At 34.2% G+C, this 21,045-nt stretch overlaps 1 protein-coding gene across 4 annotated transcripts in view; it reads left to right on the top strand.

Moving 5' to 3' along the window:
- Positions 1 to 21,045, top strand: part of DYNC2H1 (dynein cytoplasmic 2 heavy chain 1) — a 297,101-nt gene that overhangs the window by 120,145 nt on the left and 155,911 nt on the right. For 3 of the 4 annotated variants that reach the window (XM_070426022.1, XM_070426023.1, XM_070426019.1), the window contains exons 58-66: positions 1,150 to 1,273; positions 2,066 to 2,187; positions 4,601 to 4,687; positions 8,498 to 8,624; positions 10,121 to 10,262; positions 10,837 to 10,946; positions 15,526 to 15,546; positions 17,410 to 17,508; positions 19,051 to 19,174. In XM_070426022.1, coding sequence (XP_070282123.1) covers positions 1,150 to 1,273; positions 2,066 to 2,187; positions 4,601 to 4,687; positions 8,498 to 8,624; positions 10,121 to 10,262; positions 10,837 to 10,946; positions 15,526 to 15,546; positions 17,410 to 17,508; positions 19,051 to 19,174 — 956 coding nt within the window. The remainder of the gene's footprint in view (positions 1 to 1,149; positions 1,274 to 2,065; positions 2,188 to 4,600; positions 4,688 to 8,497; positions 8,625 to 10,120; positions 10,263 to 10,836; positions 10,947 to 15,525; positions 15,547 to 17,409; positions 17,509 to 19,050; positions 19,175 to 21,045) is intronic. The other variant, XM_070426020.1, reaches the window with a different exon arrangement.

Genomic DNA, 21,045 nt, shown 5'->3' with positions numbered 1-21,045 from the left:
TTATTTCATCAATAAATTACACATTCCTTTATATTTTAAAATATTTGTTATTTTGTTTCTCACTCTGAACTTCATCTAATTATCTGGTTTCACACTTTGCTCTGATATCTCAAGATACTCTATGTAACAATATATCGAGATCTACGTTTTTCTTTCTCCATAAGTGGTTGTTAAAAGTATCAAAAGAGGAGAATAGGAAAGCCTTAAAATCTTTTAAGAATGTCTCAATAGATATGATCATTTATTTGGTACTCACATCGTGTTTACTGTCATTTACTGATGAAGAAAATATAGTCACTAGCCCAGAGAGTTTGGCACTCTTGGTGGTATAGTCAGAGAGAGTGAGAGCTCCATAAATAACACAAGAATAATGTATACTAGGAAATAATTGAGTCTTTTTGTTTTTTAAAAAAGTATTTTTATTGATTTCAGAGAGAAAGAGGGAGAGGGAGAGAGGGAGAAGGAGAAAGAGAGAGTGTGAGAGAGAAACATCAATGAATGGAATCACCAATCGGCTGCCTCCTGTACGCCCATATTGGGGATTGAGCCCACAACCTGGGCATGTGCCCTGACTGGGAATTGAACCTTGAGGTCCTGGTTCACAGGTTGACACAACCACTGAGCCACGCTGGCCAAGCTACTAGGAAAGACTGAGTCTTAACTAAATAGGCTACAATGCAGCTTCAGGTTTTATACTATATCAGTGTTGTTACGGTATTCAATTACATTTTAGGATTTAGATTGGTAGTAAAGTCCTTTTCTATCTGGAGTTGGGAGAGGAGATTTAGGTTCAGAGACCACTTTAAATATCTTAGAAAGCAGAAAAATTTCTTGCATATCCTAGAACATATGAGTACCACGTAGTTCACATAAAGGGATGTGGGTAGAATAACAGGATTGTAATTTCTTTATTTCATTGCTACAGGTTATTCACAGAATATTAGGAAATTTGTTGTGCAGCTTTTTGTAGTTCCTCCTTGTTTATAAAAAATGTGGGTAGTCTTTTTAAAGCTTACATACTTCAGTCCCCTATTTTTTGTTAGCTAATAGATTACAATGATTACATACGCTATTTTGTTAAATTGATATTTTTGTAAGAACTAGCAAATTTTATTTAACCTCATTTGAAGTAATATGCTTTAATTTTAGTTTCCTCGCAAAAAGAGGTGTGAGAGAAGACATAGCAACTTTTGATGCACGAAATATTCCAAAGGAAATAAGAGACAGTGTTGAAGAACTTCTTCATAAAAATAAAGGATCTTTTGATCCAAAGGTAATTTTTTAAAGTTATGCCATAAATTCCTTTTCAATGCTTTATAATATCCTGCAAATTAAAAAGTGATGACATTATCAATTGCTTAGATTGTCTAATAACTACAAGTTTTTAAAAATAAGCTGTACATATTATAGGTAGTAAGCATTTACCGTCAGAATTAGGTAGACTAGAATCCAAGTTGCGGTGTGGTGCATATTTATTAGCATAAGTGATTTTTAAATCTCACTCTGGTCTGTCAGTGGTAAGGTCCCATCTACCATATCAGGTCCAGCTTGCCTGGTATGTTTTTCTTTCTTCCTGTGTACTTGTCAGATAATAATAGATGTCTGTGTTAGGATACTTGTATCTAATTTAAGTGAATAGTTTAAACTCCATGATTCTGGTATGTTTTTTAGATCCCTTATTAAAAATGCTTTGTACATCTTCTTTAACACTAAAAACCATGTTTTGAAATTGCTTTTATTTAATAAAGATGTATTCCATGTAGAGAAGAGAAAGAATTGATGCTTAAACATTATTGCGGACAGACATTGTCATTACAAATGTGACTAATAGAATACTTAATATGTTGATAAAACATCATTATATTAAAGATTGTATGAGATTCAGAAAGATTTTTAAGCAAGAAGTGAGATATACTTAATGAAATAGCAACTCACTTTGTTTTTATTTTGGCTACATACCAAAACCTTCATTTGTGAAATAAATGCTTAAGTAACATATGCTAGAATTAATTCTGTTATTATTTGAAAATAAGTTAAGAAGCTGGATAACTGATGGGTTTTTCAGAATGCCAAGCGTGCCAGCACTGCCGCGGCTCCCTTGGCTGCCTGGGTCAAAGCCAACGTGCAGTACTCCCATGTCCTGGAGCGAATCCAGCCTTTGGAAACGGAGCAGGCACGATTGGAGTCGTAAGTGACAGAAAATACCGACAGTTCTAACCTTGATTTATTTTCATCAATTTGATGATTTAGTTATATTATTAAGACTTATTTAGGATTTCTTGTCTATATCTAAAAAGGAAGCTAAAAACATTAAATCATATAAAGGGTGTCAACTAATTACAAATTCAATGTTAATCAGACCAAGAAGAGGAAAACCAATTGGAAGGAGATGGAAAGAAGAACCAATAACTTTCCCTGCCATTATTATGCTGTTGGAAGGATAAGTTGGTAGAAGTTCTTTTAGAAAGAGCTAAAGTTTTGTAGAGGGATAATATTAAAGTACAAAAAAGGAGGTTTTGGAAATAGTGGGCTTTTATATTTGTTTTCACCTTCTAAGTTGTAGGAAATGTTTGGTGTGTATTTTCTAAAACATTCTCTGGGCAGGCGGAGGGAAAATTTAACCATTTATTTTTTGGGTTTAAAAATATCAATTTGCTGTTACTAGGTGAGCATTATATTGTATCTCCTTTGTTCTTATGCAGAATATGAGGTATGTTATATTCTTGATTGTTCAGTTTTTGACATTATTCTTATTCTAGATAAGGAGATTTTTTTTAGCCCCCTAAACTTTATAATTTTCTGAATGTAATTTTGTGAAATTTTTGTGTTACATTTATACATTATTTTGACTATATATTTTCCACAGCTGAGACATGTTTTATATTTCCTTTCTTGGACACCTCTTTGTTGTTCTTAACAATTACCTCAGATTATTCAGTTGATTATTTTTTCTGTTTACATACCACATATTTATTCGCAGCCTTCCTGTCAGACCCTAAAACATATTCAGAATCTATATGTTCTATTTACTTTTTTCTTAGCATTACCCATCCTGGAGCCTTTTCCCTTGTGTTTCAATGTGAATTAGTTCTTCCCTAGGCCTGGTGCTTATAGCTATTATCTTGAGATTTCACTTCACCATTTTTCTGGGAATTACCTTTGTCTCTTTTCTGATTGCATTCTTTTATTAATGCCCTTGCCTTTCTCTTTCCTAGTTTAGTCCATTTTTCTAGAGCGCCTCCTTCACATTAGCTTCCCAATCAAAGGTAAATAGGATGAAAAATGTTTTGAGATCTTTCAGTGTCTAACATTATCTATATTATACTATCATATGTGATCAATAATTAGGCTGCGTTTAGAACACTGGGCTAGAAAAAGTTTGATGTCACATTTGAAGGCCTTATTCTATTGCGGTGGTTCTCCAGGTGTGGTTCCCGAAGCAGTAGCATCAGTGTCACCTGGGAACTTGTTAAAAGTACACATTTTTGAGCTTCAGTCAGACTTACTGAATTAGATACAACGTGTGGGGTGCAGAGTGAGGCCTTTCAGTTCATGGTGTTTTTTTTTTTTTTTTTAAGAATTTTTATTGATTTTCAGAGAGAGAGGAAGGGAGAGGGAAAAAGAGAGAAACATCGATGTGAGAGCGAAATATTGATCTGCTGCCTCCTGCACACCCCTTACTGGAGATGGGCCCACAACCTGGGCATGTGTCCTGACTGGAATGGAACCGGCAACCCTTTGGTGCATGGATGATGCCCAACCAACCGAGCCACACCAGTCAGGACGGCAGTCTGTGTTTTGGTAAATCCAGGAGATTGTGCAGTGCACAAATGCCCATCAGCATGCAACAGTGTGGCCTGGCCATTTGATAGCAACTCTCAATGTTTGTGGGTAATTTTTGGGAAAGAGGCCAGTCATTTCTGTAGAAGAATCCTCATTGCTTCTGCCTAGGCTGTGGGTGGGATGGATGGGGGTGGATGAGGGGTATAAGCTCGACTTCCAGGATTGTGTTAAGAAGATAGTCCGCTTTCAGTGGGGGAGGCAATCTGAGGTCAAACACTTTGTAATAATGACTTTTAATCCTCTGTTGTCTACATTTCCTGAGCATTTTAGAGGTACCTGTTGTCTGCATTTTAGAATTCTTTCAGCTTCTCTTTCTGAAGCCATTTAACTTGTGTGGCATTTCTGGCATGTTCTCACCTTTCAAAATTTTATTGAATTACTCTTTTGTAATACTTTTCTCCTTCATTATCTTTCTTCTTGTACATGCATATCTTTTTTAGTCCCTTGGTTTCACTCTGTAGAGTTTTAGAAGAGATAGTAGATAATTGACTATGTTTACCATTTTTATTCCGAGATCTACACACACAAGTATTTTTAAAGATAGGCTTCTGTAAGTGGTATGGCTAAGTCAGAAGATACATTTTTAATTTTAGCTTTAATTTCATATCAAATTCTAAGTAAAGGTATTATGACTACTGGATTATTAATAGTTTTCATTGTTATTTACTTACTTCAAAATTACATTTTAAGGTGCTAGTGCTGCATTTTGTTGGTATCTAAAATAGAATAACTTTTATAAAATTCAATTATATTTTAGAAATTTGAAGAAAACTGAAGACAGAAAAAGGAAACTAGAGGAGCTTCTTAATTCTGTTGGTCAAAAAGTATCAGAACTTAAAGAGAAGTAAGTTAAGTTTTAAAATGCATTTTGGATATTTGAAAATATACTTCAACTATTTTTTTATTTTTGAAAATCTTAGTTATAATTACTATTTTCACCTTTTTTGTTATTTATCACTCTAAAATTGGGAAAGGTATAAAATAATATAGGAGGTATTCCTTTTTTTAAAAAAAAGTTTTTATGATAAGAACAAAAATATTTGTCTCCATTGATATAGTTATCACTATTTATATATTTACTTATGTATATTTATTCCCAAGCATTGGAAAATTGAGCAAGATAAATCAAATGTAATGAGTGAATACTGAGAGTGTTTACATTTGGCATTCCCGTTTCCTTATTGTTTTGACTTTAAAGTTTTAAACTCCTTTATTTCAGATGATGCTATTCTATAATCTTCCATGAGAGTGTATGATGACATTTTAAAAGTCCATTCTTTTAACTTTGTGCTTTTTAGTGTTGAAAAGATATTCCCTGTGCAATATTATACTCAAATTTAAGGACCATTTATGAATATTATTAATCTTAAAATCTTTCATGTACCTTTGGCTCCTGTGAGTGTTATTTAGTGTCTGATAGAAAATATTAGTATGGCAATTATTATAAATGTGGGAACATTTTACTTAAAATAATTGTAAAGATTGGGAAATGGAACATATCAGTGTGAGATATGTTCCAATATGCCCCATTGATGCCTGACACTGTGGATAGCACTGAATCCTATTTATACTGTGTTTTTTCTTATACATACATACCTATGATAAAGTTTAATTTATGATTAGGCAAAATAAGTATTAACAATAACAAATAATAAAATAGGACACTTATACCAATATCCTATATAATAATCCTATATAATAAAAGGGTAATATGAAATTGACCTGAATGGTGGAATGACTGGGAATGACTGACCTGAATGGTAGAATGACCGGGAATGACTGGTCACTATGACACACACTGACCACCAGGGGGAAGACACTCAATGCAGGATTTGCCCCCTGGTGGTCAGTGTGCTTGCACAGGGGGAGCGCTGCTCAGCCAGAAGCCAGCTCATGTCTGGCCAGTGCAGCAGCAGTGGCGGGAGCCTCTCCCACCTCCATGGCAGTGCTAAGGATGTCCGACTAACAGCTTAGGCCCGTTCTGCGCGGGCAGCGGGCCTAAACCAGCAGGTGGACATCCCCTGAGGGCTCCAGGGCTGCCAGAGGGATGTCTGACTGTCAGTGTAGGCCTGATCCCCTGGGGAGCGGGCCTAAGCCATCAGTTGGACATCCCCCAAGGGGTCCCGGACTGCAAGAGGGCATAGGCTGGGCTGAGGGGACCCCCCCTTCCCCCCAGTGCACGAATTTTCGTGCACCTGGTCTCTAGTACAATAATAAAACTTGTGAGACTCTGGTCACTAGTTTCAGGGGGTCCCTTGTTGAAGTCTTCTTATATATATACATTGCTTTCTGGTATAACTTGTTGCCATCAATCAGAACACGTTTTCTGTTCATGTCTTCTACTCACTAATTTAGTGCCTTTTCATCTTAACTAAGCACTTATCATGCACTGTTGCCATACATTTTGTAGTTTGAGGTGCAAAAGCAAAACTAGCATGAATTACCTTTTCCTTTTTCACAATTTCATGGGTAGAAGGTTCATTCTTACTTTAGATCTTAACAACTCAGCACACAGCTTTTTTTCTTTTCTAAGTCAAGAACTTTCACATTTTCATTTAAATGGAGCACTTTGCAGCTTTTCTTTGTCATATCCGAACTGCCACCATCACTACTCTTCTGCTTTGGAGCCATTATTAAGTAAAATACATGTTACTTGAACACAGCCCTGTGATACTGTGACAGTCGATCTGATAACTCAGATGGCTACTAAATGACTAAGGGTGAGTAGTATGTGTAACATGGATACACTGGACACGGGACTGATTAATTTCCCGGGTATGACAGAGCTGGATGGTATGAGACATCATCACACTACTCAGAATGGCCCACAATTGAAAACCTATGAATTATTTATTTCTGGGATTTTCTATTTAATATTTCTGGATGGTGGTTGGCCACAGGTAACTGAATCCGTAGAAAGAAAAACCCCGGGGCCGGGGGGAAGTAGGGGGACTACAGTATGTGATGAAATATAATATATGTTATTGTTTGCTTTCAGTTTATGAAACTAACACTTTTTATGTGATCACATTGTTTTCAAGTGGTGTGTTATGTTTACTTTTTTTCTTAAGGAAGAAATAGAAATTATTGTACCAAGAAAGAAATTCATCCGACTAAAACTATGACTGTTTTTCTCTATGTAGTCTGGAAATAATTATCTCTATATTTACATATTTAGTTATAGAAAAAAAAACCCAGACCAAACAGAAAACCTCAAATCCATAAATCCAGTGTTTTCAATATTCTTGAATATTTTATATGTTATAAATACAGGAAAGAAATCACATCATGTTCTTCCAGGTATAATTAAAGAAGTATAAGAAAAATAGTGTGTATCATATGCTCAGAATCAGTACTTAACATTCAGGTAATTGTCCAGTATTTATTGAGTAGTTAGCATAAGGTAGCATTGTTTTTGTTTGTTATGTTTTTAATCCTTACCTGAGGACATGCTGAGAGAGAGAGAGAGAGAAAGAGAGAGAGAGAGAGAAGAAAGGAGGGGAGGGGAGAGGAGGGGAGGGAAGGGGAGAGGAGAGGAGAGGAGGAGGGAAACATTGTCTTCCGCATGCTCTCATCAGGGGATCAAACCTGCAACCCATGTATGTGCCCTGACCTGGAATCTTGGAATCTTGGCTATCCACTACGGTAGCCGTTAAAAATATGTGGTTACTATTGAGAACTTTGAATGTGGATAATATGACTGAGGGATTGAACTTAAAATTTTATTTAATTTTCATTCATTTAAATTTAAGTAGTCACCTGTTGCTAGTGGCTACCATATTGGACATATGAGTTCTAGAGTCTTGTTTAAGGGAAGAAGGAAAAAGTACTTAAAGAGGCAATACAGTGTACTGTAAAGTTCAAGGAACTTAATATCAGACCGTCACACTCAGGTGAGATCTGTGTAATAATCTGTTTGGAAATAAGTTTCCACGTCCTGGCATTTCATCAGCAATTATGTATTTGTTGAAAGACTGAGTATTCATGTGGAATATTACTATTTTATTTAATAAAACTATAAATCGTGTAGGTATTTTTTAAGGAAAAAATTTTAAGAGTTATAAATTTGGGTGAATGGGCATGTAGGAAGAGAATATATAATGGATTGGCTATTTGAGGTGAATTTTATTTATATGTTTGATAGCTAGATATTTAATGAAATTAGAGTGAGGAGTGAGGTAGGGATAAGGAAGGGATGGAAGGTGTTCTAGGAAAATGGAACATCCTGAAGAAGGGCACAGCAGATGAAGGACAGAGCATTTTCTGAGAATAAATTCTCAGATATTTACCTATAGTTTTGTTGGACTAGGATAGAATAAAATAACACTGAAAAGATAAATTTGATCAATCTTATAATTGGGTCTTGAATGTCATATGGAGAAGTAGTACAGTGAATTAATGCCCTATATTAATTATACACTATATATATATATATATATATATATATATATATATAAATAACATGTATACATATGTATGTGTGTATATATATGTATGTATATATGGATATGTGTCTATTTGATGAATGATATTTTGAACACAAATACTATTAGTATTATCATTAATTAAATTCTTATATAAAAGTTCACTTTACTGCCTAAGGTTAATTTAATCAAATCTCTCTTACATTTCTTTGCCTTTAATGTTTTCACAGATTTCAGAGCAGGACTTCAGAGGCTGCCAAACTTGAAGCTGAAGTAAGCAAAGCACAAGAAACAATTAAAGCTGCGGAAGTCTTAATTAATCAGCTTGATAGAGAACACAAGAGATGGACTGCACAGGTTCGTGTGAGAAAGAAACGTCAGAAATAAGGGCTTCCTTGAAAATACAGGAGATCTGTAATGTAATATATATGTTAAAAAAATAAAAAGGAGAGAAATATCCATTAACTTTCGGCTGGCTTAAGAAAAAATGATCTAGATGTTAATGGCTGTTATGTGAATTAATCTTTAAGCACAGTATCTTTATATGAGTGGATTTTAGACAAAGCAACCTATTTCTCTTTTTTATCTATATTATTGAAGGGAAGGGCAGGGATGAAAAAGAGTTGATGGAAAATGGAGTACTCTTTTTTTTGGAACTTACCTTTACCAGTACAGTGATATTAGGATTTTACACTACTAGCCATTTATTTTTTCTTGAAGTACTTCGTAAAAAGTTGTCTCTTGTTTTTATTTGTTTTGTGGATTCCCTCTCTCACCACATTCTCACCATCTGCTCATTCAGAAATGTTTGGCCTCAGTATCCTATCACATAGCTTCTTTGCAACTATTCTGGGTTATTTCATCCAGAAGAGTATCACCTATATAATGATGCTGACCAGATCTATATTTCTAGACTGCTTAGTTTTAAATTCATATTTCCAACTGTACTTTAGATAGTTGCATTTAACTGTCTCAGGAACTCATATGTTTAAATTTATTTTATTTTTCTATCCAAATCTCTATGATTTCCTGTATCTCATAGGCATCTTTCTTCTAGGCATTAAAACTAAAAACATGTAGTTATCTTAGACTCTTCTTCTTCCTTATTTACTTGTCATAATCCATTTGCAAATATCTCTTATATTTGTCTTCTTTCCTTAATGCCAATTCTTTTTTTTATCCTGAATTCTCCCAACTTGTCTCGCTCCTATCTGACCCTTTAATTGGTTCATTCTTCATTTATCAGTTTAATTATTTTTCTAAAACCCAATCCATACCATCACTCACAGCCTAGTTTAAAGACTTTCAATGGCTCATAATAACCACATGTTAAATAGAAGCTCCTTCGCATGGCGTGGGAAACCTTCCACAATGTTGTTCCCTCCAATCACTGCCTCTCTTTTTCCATTACTTCTGTTTTGCTACATTTTCTGCTCACACTTATGCTTTAGCCAGCCATGCTTTTAGTAATGAGTCTCGAAGATTTGTCTTTGCTTTGTACTGTTGTCATACTCTCTGTATCTTAATTGTATTTTACAAAATGATGCTAATTCACACAGTACATATTAAACTATACTTGGAATAAAAGTTCTGCTTTTATTAAAATTATTAGGAAAATTCAATGATAAAATATGTTAATCTCTACAAATATATTGGGATTTCACACATTTGTTTAAGATCAGCAGAATTGAAAGCTTTGTTTATATTTTTACATTTTGTCAATTTATTCAAGACAGGGGTTAATCCCTTAACTCATAAATGATTTTTTCCCCTCTATAGTAAAACTCTCGCTTATGAAGCTGTCATTTTTTCCAAGTTAAAACATATCCATACATCACTCTCTTTTTTTCTAGGTTGCAGAGATAACAGAGGAATTAGATACTCTTCCAAAAAGAGCTCAACTAGCTGCTGCATTTATGACATATCTTTCTGCTGCTCCTGAGGGTTTGAGAAAAACCTTTTTGGAAGAATGGACCAAGTCAGCTTGTCTTGAAAGTTTGTATTTAGTTATTCATGAATTTGAAATTTTAGTATACTAAATATGCATCTTTGGTTTTTGTCATTTTACTTTTTTAAATGAGAAAAAAGTATCTGTAAGTTAAAACATACAGTAGCTACTTTAGATTTGCTGACTTCTACAAATGTCCTGAGAATTGTTTTGTTATGATGATTCTTCTATTCCTAAAATCACTCTATGACACTGAGACCACTGAATTATTTTTGGTATATGCATGAGTACAGTGAAACATTTTATTAGTTTAATTATTACAGTAATTTCATATCTTAAGATGAGATGCAAGAACTGCAAAATTCCTTATGAATTTTGTGCTTTTCACAAATTATTACAGTTGTGAAACATTCATTTAATAGATAAAATATAAATTAACTGAATTCCATTTCTTTGTACTTTTTTCACCTTAGTGTCTGCTGTTAAATGGGGAAGAGTAGATTTAATATTAAAGATAATTATGAGATTTTTCTGAGTGTATTTTAAATAGTTGTATCCCCTATCACTTGTCAAATACAAGCTTGTTATAGTGAAGTATTATTGATATCTTTAACTTTTCAGAATTTGATCTGCGGAGATTTCTTTGTACTGAAAGTGAGCAGTTAATTTGGAAAAGTGAAGGCCTACCATCAGATGATCTTTCCATAGAAAATGCTATTGTTATCCTACAGGTAACAGATCAATTTTAATTTTCTTATCAGATGTATTTCTTTTGAATGCTTTCCTAGTTACACAGAAGTGGAGTATTTTGCTTGGTGATTCTATAATTTTTAGTATAACTTATTTTTTACCTTAAAAGTTTATAAAGTGTCACTATTTTGGTGGCTAAATATTCTACATTGAACTCCCAGTTAGTAATAGAAATGCTTTTGGAATACCTGATTCATTTGGTTGTATGGTTCCTTCACCTAGTGTACATGATTTTATATAAAAAAATTTTGGGGTTATAAGTTAGAGATGATCATATGCATATTTTGGAAAATTGTCTCATAGTGTGTGTTCCCCAAAAGTCATTTAAACTTGAAACTATTATAACCTTACTAGAGGACCGGTGCACAAAATTCATGCACTTGGCGTGGGGGGGTGGTTCCCTCAGCCAGATCTGCGCCTTCTTGTAGTCCGGGACCCTTCTCTCCTTACCACCTGCCTGCTGGCTGCTCCTTAGCACTGCTGCGGAGTCAGGAGAGGCTCCCGCCACCATCGCTAGCACCCCTGGTGGTCATTCCTCTGTTCAGTCAATTTACATATTAGCCTTTTATTATATAGGATTAGCAATGAATGTGAAAACGAATTCCAAATCATATATACAAACAGATCATTTCATTAAATGACTTTTGATTTTTACCATTAACTTGGTTTATCTTTTTGTTATAGAACTTGGAAGATGATTTCCACCCCTTGATTATGTGATGTTTTCCTCCCTATTCTTTCTATCTTAATAGTTTATACTACATACTACAGTTTTCTCTTTCCACTTTGTGGTCCCCTCTCTCTGCCCACAGACCATTTCCTTATTCCATAACTCCAGAGTCTCAAAGAAAACACTAAATGCTCCTCTTTAGGTAGCATAGGTTAAGTATTATTAGATCTTTATTGTGGGCTCTATTCATTCTTGGATAATTTATTTTGATTAATCCTATTAATCAGCTGATATACATTGGCATCTTACCAGGAGAGAAGTTGCTGATCAAAGATTAAACAGTTTTGTCTTCTTTTGATTTGGCTTGTTCTTTAATTTATTTTGGAACATCTTTCATTATTATTTTTCACACTAGAATTACAGATTTGAAACTCTAATTGTGTATGTCAATAAATTCATTATATTATTGCAAACTATGTGATTTTTATTTTAGTTATTCCTTCTCTAAGGTTTTGTAATCAGCTCTTCTTTCTTTTTTAGTAATCTAAGAAAGCAATCATTTGCAGATTTGAAAAACACATTTTAAGTATTCTCCTTTTTTCATTCTATAAAAAATCAGGGGTAGATGAGCCTTTAGATAAGATATATTTATCACAATTTTTATTTTTTATTGATAATAATTTAATTTTATTGATGAAAATACTTTTGTATTCTGAATTGTCTTTTATAATAAGTACAGGAGAAATTGTTTTTGAAAATAATTGCAAGAATAAGCTTATGTAGATTTATTTTACATTTAATATTTCCAAATTTCTTATAGATACTTATATGCATTCATATGACAAAAAAACCATTTGGAAAAATTTATTATGGCAATTAATTATTTTGTTGAAATGAATTTGCCATTATGGTCAATACTCTGTCCCAGTTGTAAAGTATACTAGATTTAGAATAAGCTGCTACAATTAAGGGTGTGATCAGATAGCACGTGTCCATAACATCTCATTAACATCACCATGTGATGTATGTGAAATTAGATCTGTAAATACACGCAAACTGTATTTCTGGGAAGTCTTCCCTGAGAAGAATGGCCAGGCATAATGAATGAGATGAGTTTTGAATCAGATGTCACATCTCCTCACCAACTATACCTGCACTTTTCTGAGACTCTCCTTCTCAGTGGAGGCTTTCCCACATTTAAGGCTCTAGCCACTCATTGTCAACAATTATCCCATTGTATGTCTTTCAAAGATGCTTGAATTTCTCATATTTGTGTTAAGTATTGAAGTGCATGTATTGTCTGGGAGATGAAATAGTCAAATACTTATCCATCATTGGCCTTGTAATGAGAATTAGTTTTATTAGAATAACCGAAAGCTTATGTGACCCATGTCCTCGCGGGGCAGGGGAAGAACATGGTCATGATGATTCTATGTCCTGGGTTGCCATGATTTATGCCGTTTGTCCTGATGTAATCTTAATAGTTTTCCTTTTACTCCCCAAAGTGTGTTGGTTTGGGTGATAAATTTTATAATTTTTTAGAATCGGATAATGGAGAGTATAAGGCTGTTAGAAAGTAGAGAAGTGTGAGTGATAAGCTTCCAAAAAGAAGATGGAAAGATGATTAATTTAAATGTCACAGTATTATAATTTTTTATTTAAATCTTACAGTATTAATCATTTTTCTTGTTTAGAGATATATTAAATATTTGATTTTTACTATATATACAGTTCAGTTTCTAATTAATTTTCTTTGAACCACTTAGAATTTCTGAGATTATTTTTCCTTCCTGCCATTCAAAGTATGATAAGGAAATGCAAGCTAATTTACTGTTAGTCTAAAGAATACAAAATTATAAAGTTAAATCACATATGGAATTTTTTTTCAAATAAATAATCATCATCAACATTTGTATAGTACTTTCTGTGTTGTGTCTATATTACTATTTTACAATTTATATAGGTAAAGCACTTAAGTACTTACTTTTTTGAATTTTCAAACCAACCCTATCTTGTAGATATGGACATGGAAGCACAGAAGGGTTAAGTTGCTTGTCCAAGGTCACACAGCTGTCAAATGGTAGAGCCATTCTTATCTTGCTTATAGGTATTAAAAATAAAATAGAGTATCCTAGATATTTTAAAATAATCTCTACCAAAAATATCCACTGCCCATTCCTGTCCTCCCCCTCCCCAGGGAGAGAAGAATTAAAAGATATAAATAGATATTATGCATCTCCTGCATTTGCCCTCTGTTCTGAGCTCCTGACCTCTAGTTCTAGCTCCTAAGGTTAGATATTATCTAGAGCTCCCTTCCTTGAGCTCAAGCTCTGTCTCTTTATTAATCATTATTATTAATATTATTAGTTTAGTGAAGAATCTTTCAGTGGCCAAGTACAGTTCATTTACAAAAAAAAAAAAAAAGAAAGAAAAGTAACACATGCTTTGAAATAACTGAGAGGTTCAAAAGATTGGGTGTGGCTTTAGAATTCAAATGATTTACCAGGACATTGCTCTCTCTCCTCTTAAGAGATGGATTCATTCTCAGATTCTCTCTACCCGGAGTTAAGAATGGCTCTTGGTGACTATAGACTTACCACTATCAGAGTGTATGTTCCCAGACTAAAGATGTCTTCACCTTTCTGTCCTCCCCTCTCACCCCAATTCATTTATGTCAGCACCCCAAAATGATTCTGATTGGTAGCTTGGGTCACTTGCTCCCCCCTTGAGTGCAGTGCTAGATTGATAATCCCATCCAAAATACATTGAGTGGCGCATAAAAGGTAGGTAAAGATAGCAGCTATCCACTCTAATACTTTTTTTCTTCCTCCCCCACTGCTTATAAAGTGCTTCTCATTTATTTCCTACCAGTGGAAATAACACAATCTTGGCCCGGTAATAGAAGCTGCAAATCTGCAAGTCCTCCTCACTTTAATTTTACATTTAGTTACTTATCCAACAAGTCTTGTGAAATCTATTTCTCAAATGTATAATGATTTTATTCTGTTCTAACTACATCCACCACCAATGGCTTCATTTAAGGCCTCCATCATTTTATACCCGGTTAAATACATTATTATACCAGTTGGTCCCTTGCCCCCAATATCACTTCCTTTACTGCTTTGTAGTGATCTTTCTAAAATGTTAACCTGATCATGACAGTTCCAAAATTAATATATTTGAGTGACTTTCAGTCTCCTGAAGTATAAAAATTTCATTATTCTTAAACATGCCGTGAAAAGTTCATGATCAGAAAGACTGAAATGACTCCTGCCATTTTGTATGCAGCATCTTTGCCTACACTTTTTACTCTTATGGTGCCAAACTACTGATAGTTTCGCAAATGTACCCCGGCTTTTTATTCCTCTCTCCTTCATGCTCTTGTCTATCCTTGAAATGCTTTTTCATCTCTTTGCCAAATAAGTCCAATTTATTTTTCTTAGTTTAACTTGAATTGCTTCCCAGTGGCTTCCCCTAACTCCACCTGGAATCTTACAGAATATTGTGTACTCTTCCATTATAGAATTTTTATTTTTGGCTGCTTTATTAGATGTGAAGTCATTAAGGGTAAGAAGATATCTAATTAATTTCTTTATCACTCACATTGTCTTACCATGGTGGTTATGCAGCGTCTGGTAGGTAAATGAATATATGAATGAATAAAAGTCAATATTTTTGGATCTATTATAATTTGTTAAATGTAGATTTTAACTACTTTTAATCAACACAGACCTAAAATATACCCTAGAGATTTTATTTAAATCTCTCCAGAGAAGTATAAATGAATGAATACAAACCTATAAATACTCTTTGAAATTCTTAAAAATGTTTTTTGTTCTAAAAACATAATTTTTTGAAACTTTGTCTTCTTTTTTCTTATTTTGCATCAGATCATTGGTTTGAAGTCATGGGTAAGACCTTTTTAAGACATTTAAAATAATCATGTTCCTGGTTAGTCAAAACTTAGTAGACTTGAGAAATGTTTGCTATTGAATGCTAACATAAAATAAGATCTAAAACCTAGGTGTGGTATGTTGGTAATACTTAATAGGATCTTTACTAACCATCTCATTTTGCTGAGAATAGCAGATTTAAATGATGGAGCAATAAGTGAAACTTCCAGAAATAGAGTTTGTGTGAAGATCATAAGCAGTGACACAGAGGGAACTGTAGTGAGAGCAGGCCATTCTGGGGGCAAACAAAAAGGGGTGCATTGCCCAGTTGGTGTGGCTCAGTGGTTGAGCATCGACCTATGAACTAGGAGGTCTCAGTTCCATTCCCTGTCAGGGCACATGCCCGGGTTGTGGGCTCAATCCCCAATAGGAGGAGGCAGCCAACCAGTGATTCTGTCTCATCATTGATGTTTCTATCTCTCCCTCTCCCTTCCTCTGTGACATCAATAAAATTAAAAATAAAAAGGATGTGTGCATTGTCTGGAAAGAACTTTAAAGCCCTAATAAAACTGTTATAAACTCAGTCAGCTCTTTATTATCACCATATGCTGGCAGTTTTAAACAATGTTGCTGGTAAAATGCTCTTCATCCCTGGGGCATATGTTCCCCACTACCCGCCTCCTTCCTGGTCTGTCACTGAAAGAACATCTTGTTCTTAGTATTAGCCATAGCTCAGTTCTAAGTCTTTGTTTCACTTTGATTTCATGTGTGTTCTCCCTGTTGCACACAACTGCTTACAGTTTTCAGATAAATGAAAATTTAAGAAAAATTAAATCGGTCATTATTATTTAACTCTGATTGACTAGGTAACAGTAATTATTAGATGACTTAAATTTACATATATTTAAATTTTTCACATATATATATATATGGCTTCTTTTCATCTGCTAAGTGGCTTTATGTATAGGGCATGTTCACTGGTTTTTAACTTTCCTTTTGTTTCAGAGTTTAATTAGTGATGTGTATTCTGTAATGTATTTAGTTCCTAATTCATTAGATCAGCGGTTCTCAACCTCTGGGTCTCGACCCCTTTGGGGGTCGAACGACCCTTTCACAGGGGTCGTTTAAGACCATCGGAAAACACATATATAATTACATATTTTTTTGTGATTAATCACTATGCTTTAATTATGTTCAATTTGTAACAATAAAAATACATCCTGCATATCAGATATTTACATTACGATTCACAACAGTAGCAACATTACAGTTATGAAGTAGCAACGAAAATAATTTTATGGTTGGGGGTCACCACAACATGAGGAACTGTATTAAAGGGTCGCGGCATTAGGAAGGTTGAGAATCACTGCATTAGATCTTAAATTATAACTTGTGTAATTTTTTCTTCTAGGGCACTTCTATTGTAATATTAACTATGTAACACTTTATAAGAATGAATGTTTTAAATATAAGCCATTATATTGATAATTATTTCAATAATACTTTTGTAATTAGTTCATACTTTTCTTTTAAGGCCTTTATTGTTTATTCAACCAAAGAATATATTAAGTTAGGCAGTAACTTGGTTGTCTAGAGCTCTTGCTTACTATGTTGTTAATTTACATTGTTACTTTGTAGTAAATAAGACTGTATTTACTTTACTGTGATTTTAATTTTATTATCTATTATTAATTACTGGTAACTCTAAAATTTATTAATGTGGCCTCTGGTACAGCTAAGAACTGTACCTGTAATTCTTCCTCATGGTTGTATATTTATATTCTCCAAAGACTAAGAGAAAAACTAACTCAGTAATTGATTCATAATTTTTAGGAAATTATTTCCATTTAATAAAAACTTCTAATTTTTCTTTTGAACTAGAGTCGAGTGTGCCCATTTCTTATAGACCCTTCTTCCCAAGCTACAGAATGGTTAAAAACACACTTGAAAGACTCACATTTGGAAGTTATTAACCAGCAGGTGTGTATAACATAATTTAGATACCAACTAGTAATGACATTTTATGGTGAAAAGCACTCTGTGTCTATAATCAGAAAACATAGATCAGAGCTGAGTCCTATTAACTTACCTGGTGTGGGACCTGGGAAAAAAATGTTACTCTCTTAGCTTCAGATTTTTAATTTGTAAGAAAGGGATAAGAATATTTGTTTGATTTCTTTTAAGTGCAGGACACTGATCTAAGTCCTGGAAATGTAATGGTGAGTAAATTAGTCACACTTCTTGCACTCATGGACAGGACAGTCTAATAGGTTAGAGGCAGGGGTGGGGAACCTTTTTTCTGCCAAGGGCCATTTGGCTATTTATAACATCATTCATGGGCCATAAAAAATTATCAACTTAAAAATTAGCCTGCTATATTTGGTCAAACATTTAACTCAGGGCCAGTTCAAATAATTCCCTGGGCCTTATACATCCCTCAGGTTGGATGTTCCCCAATCCTGGGCTAGAGAGACAAGGAATAAGCACTTGCACTAAATTATGTTTAAAGACACAAGTATAAGATCTTATACAAATGAGTTACTAATTGAGCTTGGAGAAAGACTTCCTGGACTTTTAATATACTTGTAGTTTCTCTAAGTGTCTCTTATAATTTATTGTTCTTATAACTGACCAAGAATATCTTTGATGTGTCCTAAGATTTGACACATGTTCAGTGAAATTTAATCATATTCTTTCAGGTTATCACTTCTCACTGTCATATTTATCTTGCGAAGAAAATTATTTTTGGCCAAGTTTTCTTTTTTTTTTTTTTTTCATTTTGAGGAAGGGCTAGTTGTATGATTAATTTTCATAGATATTTTTTAGGTGATTGAAAAATTGCCTTTTTAAAACATACTTCACTTATAAAATGGGGATATTGACCTTATTTGTGTTTTGAGAATAATTGTAAATTAGGTAACACACATAATACTTTAATGTCACTGTGGTTTGCAGTAGATCTTAATAATAATTATTTCAAATATTTAATTTATTTTAACCACAGTTGGAGGTCTGGAGTGATGTTGGAAATTGCTCTTTTCCTAGCCAGGAGGCCTTAAAATTCTTGCATGGTTATAGAATTTTGTCTAAAAATTCTTTTCACCATGATTAGGCATACTACACAAAGAAAAGTTTACTAGAATTTAACCAAAGTAGTTCTTATTAAGTACGGGATGAATAACTTATTGCACATAGAATTTGAAAAGTTGTTTCTGCATCAATTTGAAATTGTGATGGAAGGCTGAAAAAAGCTTTTTTATTGTTAAGGTAAAAATCCTTATTTTTCTCATGTCTATTTTAATTATTTATGAAATTTGTTTGATAATTTATTCAACTAAAATGGTTCATTCCTAAGTACTTATAATTAGAAAACCAATCATAAATAATTTGAATTGTTAACATGCATATTACATTTTAAAATATTCATAATATTCCTGTTAATATAGTCATTTATTATCTGTAAGAATTTTTATAAATATTAAGGAAATGAAGGAATTAATATGTATTCTTTTTTTCTCTTAGGATAGTAACTTTATCACAGCTCTTGAGTTGGCAGTACGTTTTGGGAAAACTCTTATTATACAAGAGATGGACAGTGTAGAACCTGTTCTTTATCCATTATTGAGACGGGATCTGGTTGCTCAAGGTAAATATTTGACAGTTTCCAGATAGTGATTTTTTAAATTTTCAAAGTAATTAACTTTATAACTGACTGACTTTTTTTCTTGCCACTGAATCTGAGGAAATAGAAACTTTCTGTGGAGGTTGATTGTAATGTCATTAGAGTCTAATAGTAACAGCAAGTAAAGAAATTCTTAAAGTGCCTTTATTGAAGAGTCACTGTGTTGGGCATCTCCCAGACCAGACTACTCCCGGGTACAGTGTTTTATTAGGAAGACTCACAGGACCCAGCATATTTTCATTCAGAGCTAACATTTACTGCAGGGAAAGGATACAAAGCAAAATCAGCAAAGAGAAGACACATAGGGTGAAGTCAGGAGTTAAGAAACCAGGTGTAAGCTTCTAAGAGTCTTTTTCCATTGGAGTCACCCAGGACGTGCTAATCCCCTGCACTGAGTTATGACAACTGATTTTTGATTTAGTGCCCGGAGTTTTTATTGGAAGCTGATTTTTATTGAAGGCTATAGTCTTCCTGGTGCATAGCTAAATTCCAGACTCTTTAAAGGAAAGTAGGTGTTCATCATAAACCACATGTTTTATGTGTTTTTTTTTATGTGTTTTTATCATAAACAGCTTAAGTACAGTGAGTCACTCTTAGGTGATCTGGGATTAGTGAGAACCCTCGCAAAATCCAAATTCCCAGATTCTGGTTATGGGCCTACCTTCCAAGCAGGCCTTTCTAAGACTAGCATTCTCACTACTGTTGTGTTACCTCTTTTCTGCATAGGTACCTAACCCAGACTTTGTCGATTAGAAAGTAATGTAAAGTATGTCATGCAAAATGAATACACATACATACACAGATATGTACTTATACATATATACATGCACATACTTATGCCACACACATTGGTAGCACTACAAGGGTTAAATATAAAATTGGAGAAAATAGGGCAAAGCAATGAAATAGCAAAGCATGCACTGTTTGCTGATCACCTATTACTCTCCCCCCCCCGCCCCCCTCCCTCCCCCCTCCCCCCCCCCCCACCCCCCGCCCCAAATCAGTATGTTTGGCCTGGCAGTCTTGATATGTTGTGAAATGAACTCTAGTAGTGGGTCTTTTGCCTTTGTAACCTGGAGTTACTTCCACAGTTCAGTCTCTGGTCTCAGTCTCTTTTTATTGTGTTAACTCAGATTTGCTGAGCTAGTTCTTGCTATGCTATATTTAAGGATGAGTGTGTGTGTGTGTGAGTGTGTGTGTGTGTGTGTAAATGACCCTTTAGTGCCATCTGGATATGACTCTTTTTAGTCTATGTTCTGGCCCTCGAGGGCTCATTAAATGTAAACCCCCTGATTGGTGTCAGGTTTTAGCAGTATCTGTGTCATTGTCTGAGAATGGGTGTTAACAAGGTCTGAAAAGCTGGGTCTGGTGAAAGTGACATATTCCAGATCATGATTGGGTCACATTAGGAACCACTGTTCCAGATAGTTGTGCAGGACTATTTGAATCAATTTGTTTATTTTATAACTATGAAAAGGGAGTTAGTTAATCTTGGTCCCTACCTTACTTTTTTTTGCCTTTCTCTCAGGGTTGGATGCATTCATATCACATTCTTTGAAGTCTGTTATTCTCCTTGAGTATACTTCACATTGTCCTTTTCCATAGTGTTGAGCTCTTCATGAATTGCCATTTTGTCATCATACATTTCCTTTGGGCACAGTGGATGGTTGTCCCAGAACCACATAAACAAAGTCTGTGTCCAGTTTCATTTACATACCAGTGTCCTTAATCTAAGCAATATGAACTGCCTTTCTACATACTGAGGTCAAAGCAGGTACCCATAATGGGAATAGAAAATGCTTTTCCTCTTCAAATTTATGCTATTAGACTGGACA

The sequence above is a fragment of the Myotis yumanensis genome, unplaced genomic scaffold, assembly GCF_028538775.1.
Source record: "Myotis yumanensis isolate MYYU_CA2020_CCGP unplaced genomic scaffold, mMyoYum1.0.hap1 SCAF_10, whole genome shotgun sequence".
Lineage (NCBI taxonomy): Eukaryota > Metazoa > Chordata > Mammalia > Chiroptera > Vespertilionidae > Myotis > Myotis yumanensis.
Note: the sequence above shows the minus strand (reverse complement) of the source record. Positions and strands in the feature narration are given on the sequence as shown.